At 42.5% G+C, this 18,079-nt stretch overlaps 1 protein-coding gene and 2 long non-coding RNA genes across 20 annotated transcripts in view; 2 read left to right on the top strand and 1 right to left on the bottom strand.

Annotated features, from left to right (window-relative positions):
• The window catches only part of LOC309369996, a 128,510-nt gene extending 111,858 nt beyond the window's left edge, over nt 1–16,652 (top strand). Inside the window, exon 4 of one of the 2 annotated variants that reach the window (XR_014168327.1) lies at nt 15,840–16,652. This is a non-coding gene — a long non-coding RNA (uncharacterized lncRNA). Of the gene's footprint in view, nt 1–756; nt 1,125–15,839 lie in introns of those variants that run through there. The other variant, XR_014168328.1, reaches the window with a different exon arrangement.
• Nucleotides 1–18,079, bottom strand: part of MECOM (MDS1 and EVI1 complex locus) — a 457,986-nt gene that overhangs the window by 78,888 nt on the left and 361,019 nt on the right. For 14 of the 17 annotated variants that reach the window (XM_081910753.1, XM_081910743.1, XM_081910756.1 and 11 more), the window contains one exon: nt 2,173–2,307. In XM_081910753.1, coding sequence (XP_081766879.1) covers nt 2,173–2,307 — 135 coding nt within the window. Of the gene's footprint in view, nt 1–2,172; nt 2,308–4,976; nt 5,052–5,392; nt 5,577–6,374; nt 6,458–18,079 lie in introns of those variants that run through there. The other 3 variants (XM_081910745.1, XM_081910746.1, XM_081910747.1) reach the window with 3 other exon arrangements.
• On the top strand, nt 5,038–15,816 carry LOC309370056. Its single transcript, XR_014168397.1, has 3 exons — nt 5,038–5,170; nt 12,742–12,784; nt 15,307–15,816. It is a non-coding gene; the product is annotated as an uncharacterized lncRNA (long non-coding RNA).

The following is an 18,079-nucleotide window of genomic DNA, read 5'->3' as shown; positions in this document are numbered from 1 at the left end:
TATATGTAGAAAAAGCACCCTTTTCGAGAGTTTGCATCTATACACACACAATATCAATTTCACAGTTTGATCTGTCCTAATTTACTTTTACCTCTCTCACTTTGAGGTAAAACAATGGAGAAGAGGCGGCTTGCCGCATGGAAAGCTCACTTTAAGGCTTGAGATGACATTTACCAACTTGTACCTTGACTCTAAACAGGTTTAGTTTGAAGTAAAGGGACCGAGTTCCAATCATGTTTTTATGATATTAGTATTTGGTGGCCTGTGTCCCATGCTATTAAGTACTAGAATAGGTATGTGTAATTGTTGACCATGTAAAGAGATATGAATTAACCGTCAATCTATTTTTCATGTTCCTTGCGTATCTTGTGCAGTGTACTACACAAAGGGCAAGTGGTTTTTTCATTTGCAGATTTGAAGAACAATCACTTATATAAATATATATCTGCAAACTGTGCAGGATGGTGCAAAAATAAATACCTCTCCAGTGAATTAGGAAAAGAACTTGTTGGCAGTAGTACAGGTGCCATTACCAACTGTGAAAAATGTAAACATTAAAAAGTAACGAGTTCTGTGATGTTAATTCCAAACTGCGTGCATAGGTTGGAGCAAGTGTTAGATGTTTTAAACATATTTCTGTTTAAATCTGACATATGTTTTGTTATTTTTAGAACATTATCAAGATGCAAGCCCTTAGCAATTGCCCCCTTAAATCCATTTGGATTTATTTACTAAATTCACTTTCTTTTTCCCCAGTCAAGCTTTACTATATGTAAAAATAAATTGAGCACAACACTGGCGTTTCCTTTCTGTAAGCGGCTGCACAATCTCAGGATGGATCATTTTTCTCTGCAAACCAGACTGCAACTTTCAGAATGTATATTTCATTTGCTAATGGCCTTTATTGCTTCTTTACTTGAACCATGTGGTCGGCAAGAAAAACCAATAGAGGGCAATTCTGTTTGCTCAATCTACTATGCCTTTAATATGGAGGCTTTAAGAAGTCAGGACTTGAAGGTATCTGACCCCAATTTGGAAAAGATTTTGTTTGTGTTATTTGTAAATATGTGAAATTCTGCGAAGGGCAGAGCATAAAACCCTGAGTATATCAAGGTAAATAATTTCACTGAAAATAATTGTTTCTAATTGAAACTTTGTGTGTACTTGTGTTTTTTTCCCCTTTTCTTTTACCCTGTCATGCCAAGGCAATTAAATCAATGTTATAACCAACCTACCCGATTTAGGCTGCAATCCTATGCATGCTTACCTGGGTTACTTCTCGGTAGACATTAATAGGATTGCACTGCTTTTATTGACATCAAATATTAACATAATCCATAGCCCCCTGCTCTAACCAGTTTAGTGTTTGCTTTAAAAGTCAATGGTCCTCAAATCCTCTAACTACATTAATTTTTTAAAATCACATTATTGTATTTATTTTACATTTATGTACAAGTTAAGCAGAGCCTGGAGAAGAGGGGATGCAAAGATGAATAATACAGCATTATACTGTTTCAAAGCTAAATGTCCTTCATTATTTTATCTGGCTGCATTCCAGAAGTGCTATTTAAAGGAACAAATGTAATTAACATCCCATTCCTATACAGATTGAAATTTCGACTACTGCTGTAAATTACCAAGGAAAAATGGGAAATGATATCATTTATTTCAGAAAGAGGGGTATAAAATGTGCAATGACTGGGAAAATATGTCTGGATATTGATAAGTAGCTGATAGAGGATATTTGAGAAGTTATTTTTACACCTTCCTTCTCTGAGATTGATACAAAAGAGTATTTCACAAGTTTCAACTTGACAACTGGGTGCCCTATTTGACCAGAAAATTAGCTGAAAATATTAGCAACAAAGAGGAATAAATCCACTTCAAATATGTTTGGGTGATATAAAGATCATGACCCATGCTTGACATAAAAAGGATAAGGATAAGTGGACAAACATTAGGGGAGACATATGCTGCTGTTGCTGCTTTAAAAGCAACCACCACCACCACCTCTGTTCTGCTTTTCGCATCTGTGCTTTTCAATTTATGTACGCGTAAACAGCAAATAGACCACACCGTCCACAACTTTAGGTTGGCTGCTATTCTGTTTTTTTCCTCCCAAGGATATCATAAAGCTCTTAAAAGTAAGCCCAGTAAATGTTCACTACATACCTGATCACTTATTTGACATGCAACAAGGTTGGGCTGATTATAGCATCCAGCAAATCTGATATACTTCAGCCAGTTTCCTACATCTGGCTGACTGGCATCAATGCAGAATTTCACATTGTAATACTCATCCAAGATCTAGAAAGAAAAGAATACAAAACAATAAATTGATGTTGTGTTGTGTTTTGTTTCTTGTTCCGAGTTGTACTAATTAAAAAGAAATCCCAGCTCTTCAAACAAACAAATAGGTTTCTTCAGTAGACTTCACAAAAATGATTAGCTTAAACAAGCCTAATAATTAAAGGAGCAATCAATCTATTGTAAGAGCATTCCCCCCAACATGTTTTGTAGAATCAAAATGCTGTGGAATAATCACTATAAGAACATATTAATTAAGTGCTGCAAGCTTAGGGAACAGTCATGATTTCAATCATTTTTATGAAATGTTAACTTGTTAATCAGCAAACAGATGCAAAAATGATTAACCACATATAAGGTGTTGCCCTTTAGCATTCTGTGTTTACCATCTTTAACAAAGCATTTTCCGTTCAAATGTCTATACTAAATAAAGTTTAGGTTTCGAGGAATTAATTTTCTCCTAATGTTCCATTTATCCCTCTCATATGCAAACCTTGAATCACAACTCTTTAATCAAAGCAAATTGCAGGATTGGGCTAATAATAGGGCCTCTTATGCCACACCAAAGAAAATAAATGCAATAAAATGTAAACACTTGCTCGAAATGTGGCTATGTTCAGCACATGCCCCTAAATGGTTTCAGATATGTGGATAATAAACAAACTTAATGTGATTGCTGGTGGTTACTTTATAAACACCGTCCTATAAGAATAATATTATGATAACTGGCTAATTATTATACATGCAGTTTCACAAATTGCCAGCATACAGGCCTAACCTGAGGTTTCAACCGAGCAATATTTAAAGTGAAAATATACATCTTAAAATATTTCCCCTATCTTATGGCAAGCATGCTAACCAGCTGGTAGTGGAAAGTTTTTTAAAACCGAAAAACCCCCAATACAAAGTGTGTTTGAAAAGAACCGAAAGGGGAAGAAACTGCAAAGAAAGAATCTGAACACATGTTCAGATCCACAACAAACAGTTCTGGCCGCCAAACTGAACGTCCTGGTATTATTTATCATTTTAGTTAATGAAAACCTAAAGGAAGTTTCCTATCAAGTACTAAACAATCTGGTCTACCAGCTCCAAATCAGGAATTAAATGAACCCAGTGGGAAAGCTGCTTTATCTAGGTCCACCTGAAGGTTAAAGACAAAAGTTGGAGGGCACATTTCCATAGCCCTAGAGCAGTTTTAGCAAAGAGTTCAGGTAATCACCCAGAAGTAGCTTTAGATCATTAACTCCCCACAAACTTCAAGAGGACAAAGCAGAGGGCACAAAGCAAGAGGTATGAAGAAAGTGCCTCTCATGTGTTTTGTTAACCAGTGAGGCACTTAAGAGCAACAAGGGTACCACCAGTTTCATTTGCTAAAAGAAAGAGCCATGCACAAAAAAAAGAGAGATTGCCAGGGGGGAAGTCACTTCAAAGTCAATCTCACTAGGTGAACTAGGTGTTGGATTCTTTACATACGCAATGGTAAACACTCTGGTCAAAAATCTTCATTGCATAGGGAAAGAAAATGTGACTTCTGAGCCACGAAGTCTCACATCCCAGAGTATGAAACTAACCTTGACCCCACTAACCTCACCTCATCACCTGAGCCTCCAATTGGGTCACCGGGAAGAAAACAAAATAAACAAAATAAAAACCAGCCCTTTCAGTGGCGGTGTGCAATTGACAAACACTTGTTTCCAAAGCAGATTCCTTATGGTGTCCTCGGTTAAAATAAATGGCACTAAGATCTGGCAGAAAGCAAAGCAGCAGACGCTTGGTTGCAAGGGCCAGCGCTCGCTGACTCGGGCCCCTTTCTGAAACTCAAGGCAGAGGAAAAATAAAAGGTTATGGGAAGAAGATGAGCCTTGCTTCCAAGCCCTTGTTTCCCTCTACACGCAAACGCTCTGACTCCTTTCTCTTCCCACAAATTTATTAAGCGATCCAACGGTTCAGATGTCCATACAAAGTTCAGAAGGTAAATTAATCAAGAGAGCTCCGGGAAATGTGGCGAGGAGAGAGGGGGGGAGGCACGTGGAGAGGAAGAAGGAAAAGCTTCCCAGCTCCACACCTAATTCCTTTATATATAATTCGTTTTCGTGTTGACTTCCTTTCACCTCCAACTGTCACCAATGAATTAATTCAGCTATTGAAGTGTAAAGTTCAAGTCCAGGGTTTTAAGTTTGTTTCTCTTTTTTTCCTCCTTTCAGCCGTTGTGTTTGAACATTTTGGTGCACTTTCGGTAGAGACGTAAAACTTAGTGCGCTTAACATCGCTCGCTTCCCCTGCTTGCCTCCTTCCTTACCCGATCTGATGCCAAGTGAGTGATTTGCCTTTTTTCCCGTGGAATATTCTAAGCTTAACTCCTGCTGGTTATTTTTAAAAGGAATAAAAAGATATAGAACTCAGTCTGTCTGGAAGATTAAGTAAAGCAGAGGTATGGTTGCGACATGACTCCTCCTCAAATATCCCTAAAAGCAACACTTAAAGCCTCTTGAAAATGCAACAAACGCTCCAAGAGCCACGTACCATTTATTCTAGTTTCACATTTAATTTATTTACTTCTGAAATAACTGCAGCAACAGTGATACAACAAACCTGCAATTGCAGATGCCTGCTCTTTCACTCTCCGCACCCCGCGACTACTACAGCAACATGGCTAAAGTAACCTTTACCTGAGGCCAAATCTTGCTTGGCAAGTCTCTCGATCTGGGTCAGCTCCATCTTACCTGGGACAGCCAGGCAGGCATCCCCACCACCCATCCCGGACACGCATCTCGCACTGCCCCCCGCCCCGTCCCTCTGCCCCGGAGACAGAGGCGAGCCGCTGAGCGCGCGGGGAAGGTGGGGAGGAAGATCGCAGCTTAAGGTTTGTTTCTGTTTTCTTTGCAAGTGGAATCAGCAAAGGGGGCTGGAGAAGGAACCCAGGAAAAAAGAGAGCGAGAGCGCGCCACCGAGGAAGGGAGGGAGCGAGGGAGGGAGAGAGAGAGAGGCGAGGGGGAAAGTGCCCGGGCCACATGGAAACACACTTTTTGTTGTTGTTGTTATGACTAGCTGGCTTGAGCGATCGTCTGGCAACGGCTCCTCTTACCTTGGCCCAGCTCAGATCACTAGGTCCGCTGCTTCCCAAAACCCCTTCCTTTCAGTGGGAGAGGGGAGGAAAAAAAAAAAGGAGGACGGCGTATTGCAAAATAATAATGAAATAATAACAGCAGAGGCAATCAATCCTTCAGGCAGCTGCCAGCAACATCTCAAGAGGAGATCCGCCCCCCCTGACTTCGCTTGCACGCGCGCACCCCCCCCAACACGCCCTTTCGCCGCCGCCGCTCTCCAAAGAAGAGTGTCGCCTCTGCAACCCGGTGGAGTCCCGCAGGCGCAGCTTCCTGACTTGCCTCCTGCAGCGTCCGATTTCCTTCTCCGGCATTTGGGGGGGGGGGAATCGGGGGGGTGGGAGAAAACTTTCCCCCCTCTCTCCTCGCCTGGAAACTTCTCCGGGTCCTTGAGGGGGCGCGGTGGTGGCGGCGGCGGGGGTCGTTATTGCGGGGTAGGGTGTGTGTATGTGTGCGCGATATTCAATGCGAAAGTGGCGAGGAAGGGAGCTGGTGGCGGGGCTCGGAAGCGGCGGGGATGCGGCGGCGGCGGGGCGGGGGGGCCAGGAGACGCGCGCCGATTGCTTTAATTGTCCCCATTGATTCGGAGCCCGGCGTGTTAATTTCTTCCCATCGCCTCGCTTGCCCTCCGGCTGCTCGGGGGTTGCAGGGCGTGTGTGAGTGTGTGTGGTGCGTCAAGAAAGTTATTGGGGGGGGGAGGCGGAGGGAAGAGAGGGAGGGAGAGAAAGAGCGAGAAAATAACTTCCTTTTCACTTCTCTGCCGCTTGATCACAAGGGAGGAGAGAAAAGGGTTTGAGCGAGTGTGTGTGTGTGTGTGTGTGTGTAAGAGGGGGGGGCAAGAAGGGGGGAAGAGCGAGGTTTCCCCTCCCCACACTGCACACCTCTTCAGACCTAAGAGCTTCTTTTCCAATCGCAGACTCTCTTTGGAAAGGAAAATAATATATATATATATTTAAAAACTACCTCCCCAGATCCCTTCTTGCAACCCTCAGCCGACAGGCGGTTCTCTTTCATGAGCTGTCTCTTTAATGAGAGAAGGCGCTCTCTCCGGCCAGTGAGGGGGGGGGAGAGAGGAGAGGAGAGGTATCTTCCCCCCCCCCCCCCTCTTCGCCGATCGGAAGCCAGACAGAGGCTCCTCTTTCAGTAAATTTTTAAAGTGACAGCAGCCTCCTCTGGCGAGAGAGGTCACAAGAAGGTCGCCCAGACAGAAGTCCTAGCCAGGCAGACTGATTACGGATGCGCCCGTCCCCTTTAAACATGTCAGTTTCATCCATGTAATCACCGACCAATGGGGAGATCTTGGACGGAAGGAGCCCCCCCCCTCTACTCCTCTCCACCCTCCTTTTTCTTTCGCAGGGAAGGGGGACAAGGGGGGAAAGAAACCCCATCGCCACCTCATTTTTTTTGTTTTTTGTTTCTGGTGTATTCAGAGAAAGTGCAACTCCCTTAACGCGGCGCTTTCTCTGGGAATGTTTATTTAGGGAGAGTTTTACACAAATCAGCAGCTCGCTCGCTCTTTTGCAAATTAGTATCGGTAGCAATAACGAAATGAGTTGAAGTTCAGTATTTTAATAAGTGGGCTTGTTTGTTTACTTAGAAAAAGCGAAAACTGGTTGGTCCAATGGCTCTAAGGGTGTGATTGATCTATAAAGAGATATATAAATTCATCCCCACCTCCCCTAAGCAGAAGAGAGGTTAATAAAATTCTACATTTGCCACCTTTACGCAGTCCTCAACAAACGGCTTTCCCCCATCTCTCGACCGTTTTCTGTGCTTCGCAAGACACTTTACAAGGGAGAAATTAGTAGTGTGGTTGGAGTTATTAGCCTTCTAATTTTGAGATTTCGTTAGTAGATTTCTGGTACAGGTTTCTAAACAGCTCTAAAGCTAAAAGCTTTCTCCCATGAAAACCTAGAAAACAAATAGTTAAGATGTATTTTGGCTCTCCTTGAGACTTTCCTACATATCACATCAAGACCATAGTAATTGTAAATATACGTTTTGAGGGGTTGGGGAATGTGGCAGGTAAACAGCATCAAGTACTGCGTCCATTGTTTTTAAACAAAATTGGTGAATGAAAGGGCGAGCTAGTTAGCTGCAGGATTAATAATTTTCTCTCTCCCTCTGATATTGTATTTGAAACATATTGGGACAGCAAAGCGGTTTAAGCAGAGCAAAGTCGCGCACCCAAGCCAGCAGATTCTCAGCGAGTTCAACTTCAGCTCTGGGTTTGATGCAGATTCAGAAGCATTGCGATGCACAGGAGCCGCGATGCGCGTCTGCCACATACACACGTACATAAACGCGCAAGAGGGAGCCTGATTAATGAAGAGGGGGAGCAGGCGCGGCTCACAGGGGTGCGTGGCGCTTGGATACACAGCTAACATCTCGTAAATGCGAACACGTACAAACATCGGGGAGGAAACCCCGCACTTCGCCTCCCGGTGCCACTCAACTTTTCTTTTCTTTTTTAAAGTGCAAATCTAATTCTCACTTTATAGATTAGGAGAAGGGAGGGCGGGGCCATTGGGGGCCGGAGGAGAAAGTGACAAAAGATGATGATTAATTCGTCTCCGAGGCCTGTTATCTGTGACATTGAACTGTTATTTCAGATAATGGCTATTGTTCCAGGAGGGGCGGGGGGAGAGGAAGAAAACCCTCCCGCCCAGCAGTTGGGCAAAACCAAACGCTTTGTAAATAACATCTTCTCACAGAAGATACGTCCCAAGGTTCTTTCACGGGAAGGTTAAGTTCGGGAGTCTCCCCAGGTCTCGATTTTGCTGTCCTTATTGATTTCCTGCCTTCGCGCAATTTGGTGCCATTCTTGGTGCCTCCTCATTCTCTTTCCTTCCTTTTTCCCCTTTTCTTTTTTTTCAAATTTAGCCATAAATTGGAGCAGCTCGAGCTATGAGCTGTTCTATTTTCTTCCTGTCAGGATGAGGGATTTGTTTTATGATGCATTGTGTATTAAATACAAGTAATCTGGGAAACTGATTGCTCGAGCCCACATAGGCCTGATCACAGGTCCTGATAGGAGGAAGCTTCCTTTCCAACGCCACCGATCCCACGCAGCGCGCACCTTCATTCTCCCTTTGAACAAACGAGCTGCGAAAAGGCGGAAACGTCGGGGAATAAAACACACAGAAGCGGGGGCGGGAGGGCAGGGGAGCGTTAGAAACAGGCTCTGGCTAAATCATGATTTCATAGAAAGGATGGACGTTTTATACACATACCCACACAGCCCAATGTATTATGATGTCTTTGCCCTGGTTTGGAAGGAGGAAAACAGGGAACACGCGGCTCCTGGCCAGTAGATGGCGTCGCGCGCTGGTGTTAAAGCAACACGAGCCGCGTCGGGCTCGTAGCTTGCAGGTACTTTTGATCCAGGCGCTGGAGCCAAGGCGGTGGCTGGCTGCTGCTGAGAGTGGAAGGTATCGGCTGAGTGCTGCTCCCCAAGGGTGCAATCGAGAGCCACTCAAAGCAATGGGAGCTCTGCCACTGCTTTCAGTAGGATGCAGATTCCACCCCAAAGGAACTTCGCAATGTACTTGGCCTTCTCACATTTCTGCCCCATCCTTCTTTCTCAGCGGCATTTTAGCCCCACTGTTGGCCCTTGCGAGGCGGGTTAGGCTGATAATATTATCATGCCACTGCAACGCAAGGAAGGAAGGACCAGGGTTATTGCATTTCTCCTTGGGAGGCTCTCCTCCTTCACCTCCTCCGATATAGTGCATTTTAGTTGTGCAGTTTACCTAAGATATATTCATAGAATTGAAGAGTTGGACCAGGGACCCCGAGGGTCATCTAGTCCAACCCTCTGCGATGCAGGAATCTCAACTAAATCATACATGGCGGATGGCCCTCCAAACTCTGCTTACAAACCTCCAACGTAGTGGCAAATACAAACACCATACAGCTTGGGGAGCTGTGATATCAGGAGGACTTACTTCCAGATAAATATATGCAGCCATTGTCACCTTTTGCAGCATGACTCTAACCAAGTTTATACAAAATATGTCCCATTGATTGGGGCCTACTTCCAAGTAAAGTAAATATATTCAGGATTTTAGCCTCTGGGATTTTCACATGAGGCTTAATGTGTCCGTACCTGATAGATTTAAAATAAGAATGTAAGGTAAAAGGTAAAGGACCCCTGGACGGTTAAGTCCAGTTAGAGGTGACTATGGGTTGCGGCACTCATCTCACTTCAGGCCGAGGGAGTCGGCATTTATCCAGAGACAGCTTTCTGGGTCATATAGCCAGCATGACTAAGCTGCTTCTGGTGCAAGGGAACACCGTGACGGAAGCCAGAGCGCACGGATACACCATTTACCTTCCCACAGTAGTGGTACCTACTTATGTACTTGCCCTGGTGTGCTTTTGAACTGCTAAATTGGCAGAAGCTGGGACAGAGCAATGGGAGTACACCCTGTTACTGAAAGGGAAGGGGCTTGATGACTATAGAGGGGGTGGCTACTCTAGAGTGTCATGGCATAAGGAACACAGGCAGGAAAGGGAGAAAGAGACAGTGATGACCAAAGGGGCTCAATAGCAGACCAGTTTGGGCAGAAAACATAGTAAGGGAGCCATGTAGAAGAAATATAGTTGGGCTGAGGTGGAGAGAGCTCTAAAAATCAGCCTTAGTCTTAAAGTTGGTTCAAAGTGCAATAGGAAGCCAGTGTAAAGTCAACAGAACAATGTGATTGTAACAACAGAAGAACACAGTGAGTTTAGCAGAAGTGTTCTAAATCAGCTGGAAGAGGGATCAGAATTTGAAGGGTCTGAACCAGTGATTCCCCCCCCCCCGAAAAATAGGTGCCAGTACTCACCATGTAGTTGTTGTTAAAAAGTGTGACACTTACTGTAACAACTAAAGAGAATTACTGGTACTGTGTACCCTTGAGTACCCCCCAAAAATATCACTAGTCTGAACACTATCAGTGGTTAGTGTATAGAACCTTATTCTATTTTTGTTGGGCAGAAAAAAAGCACATACCAGTTTCACATCCAGTGCATGAGTGTGTACAACCAGCATCAAAACAAAAAAAATTCCTTCCAGTAGCACCTTAAAGACCAACTAAGTTAGTTCTTGGTATGAGCTTTCGTGTGCATGCACACTACAACCAGCATGTTACATCCATCATGATAGTGCACAGAAAACTGCACAACGGAGAAGTTTACACCAAATAGAAGCCCATCACAATGGGTGGTAGTTACTGTCCTGCAGTTCTCAGAATTGAGTTAGCCCTGGATTGGCCTACCAAAGCGCCCCCCCCCTTCCATTTCCTGCTGTGCAAGAGTGGTGGCAATAATGAGTGGTGCTGTCAGGGCAGGACTTTGGGGCAGAAGTTCAGAAGCGCACTCGGCAGAACGATCAGGAGGACCTTCAAATGCAGCAGGTGTCGCTTAACACATTTTTAAGTAAGTGATGTAATGCACATGACCATCCTCCACAGCAATTAGCTAAATCCACTAGCAATGAAGGGTGCAGGAAGAGCCTTACAATGCTAACAGCATAAATTCTATGGAGGTTCACTCAGAAGGAAGTCCCATTGTGTTCAGCGGGGCTTATTCCCAACCATGTTTCCATAGGATTTATGCCTTAATACACATTAGCGCATAGTTAAGAATTGTACAACTGTCACAAAAGAAGGAACAACATGAATGCTACAGCTTTATTATTAATCGCATGTGGATCCCAGCCTTCCTCCAAAGATCACTGGATGGAACATGGAGGTTTTATCCTTTTTAATCATACGTGCATACATAATTTTATTTGTATGTCGCCTTTCCACAGTTCAAACCATGCTCAAGGCAGCTTACAAGCGTTGCATACATACTGATTCAAACACTGCAGCCCTTGCCCTCTTTGTAGCAGCTTTAACATTCATTCTTTACATGTGATTCAGCATGCTTACACAGACCATCTCCCCTCCAATGCCAGCTATGCCACTCCGAACCTCAGGGCTCATTGCATATTGCAAGTTTCCCGCCTATACCATCATTATTCGGCTTGTCGATAATGGATTCTGCACTTGGCCTCACTCCTGGATGCAACTGGTAGCAGCAGTGGCATGGCAGACGCCATGAGGCATGAGCACCTGGCAATGTATGAATTACTCCTTAACAGCAGGTAAGAGAATGAGCAGTTTGAACTAAGCAATTCAATCTGCAAAACTCACTTCAACCATTGAGTGCTATAGGCAAACCACTCCCATGTAACCTAAGCCCTCTTCTGTATATATTCACACTAGTCTGCCTTAGAGGAAAGAAATTCACAAATCACCTTGGCTCTCCATGCTATGAAATGTTTTACATCAAAGATGTGTTGGTGACATAGCTATTAAAGATCTACAAAAGATTCATTGGTCAGATGTTATCAGCAATACTATTTTTTCTCACATTTATCCTTTGTTATCATTATCTCTCCCTTTCCTCTCTTTGTCTTTCCCTTAACCATATCCCAGAGGATACAATTATTGTACCCCAGAGGAGGAATGACCGCTGGGAGGAACGCAGAGAGAATAAATGTCATGGTACACCTGCAGCAGCAAAACTGGACACCCTCATCTGCCCCACCTACATGTCTCTTCCATATCGGTCTCTACAGTTAATAGTTTGCACAAATAATAGCATGCAAACTATTATTCATTATGATTCAGATAGCTCAAACTGGTCTATACATGTTACAACAACAACAACAACAACAACAACAACAACAATTTATTATTTGTACCCTGCCCATCTGACTGGGTTGCCCCCAGCCACTCAGGGAGGCTTCCAACAGAGTATAAAAGAATATAACAAAACATCAGGTTTTAAAAGCTTCCTGATACAGGGCTGCCTTCAGATATCTCCAGGAAGTCATATAATTGTCTAACTCTTTGATATCTAATGGGAGGGCATTCCACAGGGTGGGTGCCACTACTGAGAAGGCTCTCTGCCTGGTTCCCTGTAACCTCACTTCTCACAGTGAGGGGACCACTTGAAGGCCCTTGGAACTGAACCTCAGTGTCCAGGCTGAACGATGGGGGTGGAGACACTCCTTCAGGGCCAAAGCCTTGTTCTTACCCTAAACACCTAAGTAAATAGGTTAGTATTATTATTCCTGTATTGTAGGCTGAGTAGTCGTGGTAAGTTCATGGCAGAGGCAAGAGACAAACTGTAAGCAGCTTTATTTGGGGAAACTCAGTGGGGTATAAATAAAATTTATTATTATTATTATCTGTAGCATTACAATTGCAATTATAGCATTACAATTGTAGCATTACAATTGCAATTATAGGTGAAGAGAGGGAAGCTTCTTCCTAATGCAATTTCTTTTTCTTAGTGGTCAAAAGGAACACTTGGGAGACAGCTTCCCCCATTTTCAGGTAAGTACCGGTACATTTGCAAATAACTTGTTTTTTTTTTTATAAGTATTTTTATTGGATTTTCAAATACACAAATAAAAGTTTAAATTTCACTTACAGAAGAAAAAAAGATAAACAAACCATTCTACTTTCAAAAATATTTTTACATGACCAATCGGACTTCCTCACATCTCCCGTACCTTGCATTCTTTACTCTTTAGGATGTCAGCAAATTATCACCTTATTTTTTAATTCATACTTTTCCAATAGTTTTTAATTTAAAATACTCTTTGTCAATTATTTAAACCTTTAACACCTTTAATAATACCTTAAATTTCTTCCTTTTCTTCCTTTTAACTTAATTTCAATCTCAAAAATCTAATCGCTGAAGCAAAAACTTCCAAAACGTACAATTTAGCATTTTAACATTCATACAACTTATAATGTGTTTGTAAATAGTCCTTAAATTTAGTCCAGTCCTCTTTCGTCGTTTCTTCTCCCAAGTCGTGGATTCTGCCATTTCAGCCAGTTCCATATAGTCCATCAGTTGCATCTGCCACTCTTCCAGTGTGGGTAGATCTTGTGTCTTCCAATACTTAGCTATAAGTATTCTTGCTGCTGTGGTTGCATACATAAAAAAAATTCTATCCTTCTTTAACACCTTCTGGCCAACAATGCCCAATAGAAAGGCCTCTGGTTTCTTAGGAAAGGTATACCTAAATACCTTTTTTAATTCATTATATATCATTTCCCAGATAGTCTTCACTATTGGGCAAGTCCACCAGAGGTGAAAGAATGTCCCTTCAGCCTCCTTACATTTCCAACATTTGTTATCAGACAGATGGTATATCTTAGCAAGTTTGACTGGGGTCATGTACCACCTATATATCATTTTCATTTTCATAATATTTTCTTTCAGGGCACTACATGCCGTGAATTTCAATCCGGTGGTCCACATTTGCAAATAACTTGAAGCATGGGATGCTTCCCAGAAAAAAGAGCTCATTTTTTCAGAGTATGTTCCATGTTGCTCAGTTTTCTCACTGCTTGAAAAAGATCCAAATGCATCCTTGGATTTATCTTTATCAGACACCTCTGTGATGTGTTCAGAGTTCCAAATTTTCCCAGAAAAGCCACTGGCTGTACATCCCAGTTTTTTAGTTTTTTTAGCAATTGTTTATTTTAAATAAGCCTCTGTAATAGTAGTGGCAGTAAGGCATAAGTACTGCAGTCTGCTAGCTATTCCCACCAGAATGTAAACTGATGCCTCTTTTAAGCCTTTAAACTTCATGGCTGTCCCCGAAGTAAAAGTTCCTCTAATGGAGACCCTATGGGTATGGTGCATTCCAGCACATCATTAAAGCAAAAAGAAAAGCAGCCCAGGCAAAGCCAGATGAAATAACTGCACTGTCCACTTTTAATAGGCTTCCTGGGGAGGACAGCCGCTCTGCAAGCGGACAGCGCTGAAAGGGGAAGGGGGGGCTGGAATTCAGACAAGTAGCTGGTAGCAGAGTTATTTCTTCTTTAAATACCATAGTCGTTGGATAACAAGCTCACCTTAAAATCTCACCACTATCTTTTCAGTAAAGCTAGATTCCAAGTCGGAAAGAAAGGAAGGGGGCTCACTGGTTTGACTGTGCGCTAATTCACTTTAAAAGTTAGTAGCAGACCCTTTCTGAAACCAGTGCCCAGATAAGATTTTAGCAAATTTGTCCTTATATTAACTGAGAAAGATGCAGACCTAGTTTTAGATGTGGCAACCCCCTGCCAATAAGATGCCTAACAAGGAGTGCAAAAACCTGCATTTGTCCAATTCATATTTAGACATATTTATATATCCCATCCATTCTTTTTAATGAACTCCCTCCTAACTAACAAAACCGTAGCGGCTTCTTTTTCCATACAGAGAGAGAGAGAAGAGAGGAAATTAAAGGGGTCTTTCTTTCTTTCTTTCTTTCTTTCTTTCTTTCTTTCTTTCTTTCTTTCTTTCTTTCTTTCTTTCTTCCTGAATAAAAAATCTCCCTTGGTCTGGAAATGGGCCCAACTGAAAGCATGTTAATCTCCACCTCAGTAATTTGGTTCTTCTGGAGAAGACAGAAGCCCCTGCTGCTGTGCCCTGCACTTCATAAATCACATCTTTATGTGGACAAGGTCAGGGCACCTAACAGCTCAGACATGGGCCCTTTGCAGTGGCTCGAAGGGCTCCGGCATGTTTATTCTCTCGCTCAGATCTCCGAGGAGTAATCCAGCACGCTTCTAATTACTTTTGATTATTTTCATTTGCAAGGGTCAGTCTGGGCTCTGCCAGGACCGCTGGAGGCCTGATTTTCTACAACATCTTTTTTGGGACAGTGGTGTAGGCTTTCAAAATTAGCACCCCATTATTGTCCAGGAATCCAACATGCTAGAAACGGTCAGATCTCACTATAGCCCCCGATGCTCTGTTAGCAACTAGCTTGTTCCCCTGACTTAATTAAACTTTGGAACAGAAATAACCGCAAGATTTGGTACTCATTTGAGATTTTGATCTGTTTACATTTTAGGCAGCACATTTGGAGTATGGTCCTGCACAACGACCAAAGGCAAATCACTGTTTTTCATTTACGTATTTATTTAGGAGATGGCAATATTTTTGCTTTGCTTTTGACTGTAGGCAACATTAGCCTGACAGCCACAAAAAGCCATTATTGAAACACCAAAGTGAAACAATAGCTATCCAGGCAATAGCTGGCAATAGCTATCTGGTGTGTGAGTTTGTGTGTGTACATGTTTGTCTTAAAAACATAGTTGGAGTGTCATGTGGACGGCAGGCACCGAGCATTACTTTGAATGGCATTATTTCAGACTTCTTAAAGCAGGAATCTTCGAACAGCTCCTTTGGACCCGTCCTATTAAGGACTCAATGTTTCTTTAAAAACATTGTTCTCCTTTGCTCTTTCCTGGGTGTGACACTCTTAATGCTTAAACACTAATCAGCCGAGTATGATAGTCAAATAATCTACATATTGTTTTCATAGTTATCCTAGAAACACAAGCGTGTACATAGGATTTATATGATGGTATTCTTTCTTGACAGGCATCCAACAGAGTTACTCTGATGGCTGCAGATGCATGTGTTCCAGTTCAAGAAACATTAAACAACCATCCCAATTAAGAGAGAGAGAGAGAGAGAGAGAGAGAGAGAGAGAGAGAGAGAGAGAGAGAGAGAGAAAGAAAGAAAGAGAAAGAAAGAAAGAAAGAAAGAAAGAAAGAAAGAAAGAAAGAAAGAAAGAAAGAAAGAAAGAAAGAAAGAAAGAAAGAAAGAAAACCCAAACTTGAATTATGAAGATTAGCGGCAGCTATAAAATAATTACGTAACTCATTGCAATCAATATTCCTTTCTATATGTAAAATGCAAGTGACTCTTCCAAAACATGATGTTTATCTCAAAACTATGGCCAAGTTCCAAAGAATCACACAACTAGTTGTAGCACCTAACACTTTGGGTTTCTGCATTTCAAACAGCAGATCCCCCATGTCACCTAGCAAATCTATTTTGAAACTCAGAGAACTTTCCAAAACAGTTTGAGATGTAGAATAACAGTCCTCTGTGAGAAGAGGGGGAAAGGCAATCATGGTACAGGATATGTCCAAACACTTTAGCATGCCCAAAGCAAGTGCAGATCCCACCCCTTACAAAGAATATTCTGGTAAACAGTAAGTGGAGGTCTACTTACAAGGATGCATGAGAAATTCAGTCTTTGCAAATTCCAACACAAACTGACCTGAACCACACCTCATAGACTAATGTGCAGACAGGAACATGGATTTCAATGGCAATTATACTTCCCAAGTTCCACTGCAGTTTGTTGGCTCAGAATATGTTTAAATTGCATATACTGAGATATTTATTTTTTAAAAAATATACAGATTTAAATGTTTGTTTGCTTTTAATCACAGAGTAATGCAGAAACAGGACAGGACAGATTAAATGCTAAACAAATATGATGCAGATCAGAAATAGATTGTTTTGCTCATTCCTAGCTCTTCCATGCAATCCTGTTGCAACAAACAACTGAGTGGACCAGGGCTCAACCACCCAGTCTAACAAGTACTACCTTTGATGGGGAATTGTTGTTAAATAATAATAATTTATTATTATTATTATTATTATTATTATTATTATTATTATTATTATTATTACCCCGCCCTCCCCAGCCAAGACAGGGCTCAAGGCAGCTAACACCAAATATAAAATAATTGATTGAAATACAATATTAAAAAACAAGATTAAAACACAACATTAAAACATTAAAATGCAACCTCATTTCAGTGGAAACTCAATCAAAAACTTTTTGGTGATAAAAACGTCTTCACGAAGGCTAACTATCCAGACTGGTCCTACACGGGCCAGAAAAAAGCCAGGGAAGTCCCCAAATAGGAGTTCCAACACAGAAGGAGAAAACTGCTACCAGTGATTTATGTCCCCAACAAGCAGTATTATTAGACTTCCCATCTAGTGGCTAAGGCTCAGTGGCACCTACTGGATGATTTCCTAACATCAGTGGCATAGTGTGGGGGGTGCAGGGGAGGGCCGGGCGCACCGGGCGCAACATCTGGGGTTAGGGTTAGGGGGCGCAAATCCACGGGTTAGGGGGCGCAAATCCACGGGTTAGGGGGTGCAAATCCACGGGTTAGGGGGTGCAAATTACTTGCCTTGCCCTGGGTGCTGACAACCCATGCTACGCCACTGCCTAACATGTGGCACAAGATGGAGGCCTGACTTTCTACAACACCTCCGCAACACCATTTTAAAATTTCTAGGCTCTTAATTATTTTTTTACCTTAAAAAACAACAGCTAAGGGTTCATCTATAACATACATAAGTAATGTAGTCTCCCTCAGTGATGCTGAAATTCATAGAATCATAGAATCTTGGAAGGGACCCAAGGGTCATCTTGTCCAGCCCTCTGCAATGCAGGAACCTCAGCTATAGCATCCATGACAGATGGCCACCCAACCTCTGCTTAAAAACCACCAAAGAAGGAGAGTCCACCACGTCTCATGGGAGTCTGTTTCACTGCCGAACAGCTCTTATTGGCAGAAAGTTTCTCCGAATTTTCAGTCGTGATCTCCTAGCGGGTAGTTGCTACCAAAGAAGTATAGTGAACTCCTTGTTGTATTATTACATAACAACCATCTAAAGCATATGTCTGTGAATTGAGCCAATGCCCAAGGAGAATTTGAACTTGGGTTTCCCAGCTCTTACCCCACAACCAGGCCCCAGCAGCCATGAAAATGCATCTGATGTTTCAAGTTACAGTGGTACCTCAGGTT

This window comes from Podarcis melisellensis, assembly GCF_964234715.1.
Source record: "Podarcis melisellensis genome assembly, chromosome: 5".
Classification (NCBI taxonomy): Eukaryota; Metazoa; Chordata; class Lepidosauria; order Squamata; family Lacertidae; genus Podarcis; species Podarcis melisellensis.
This window is presented reverse-complemented; position numbering and strand designations above follow the sequence as displayed.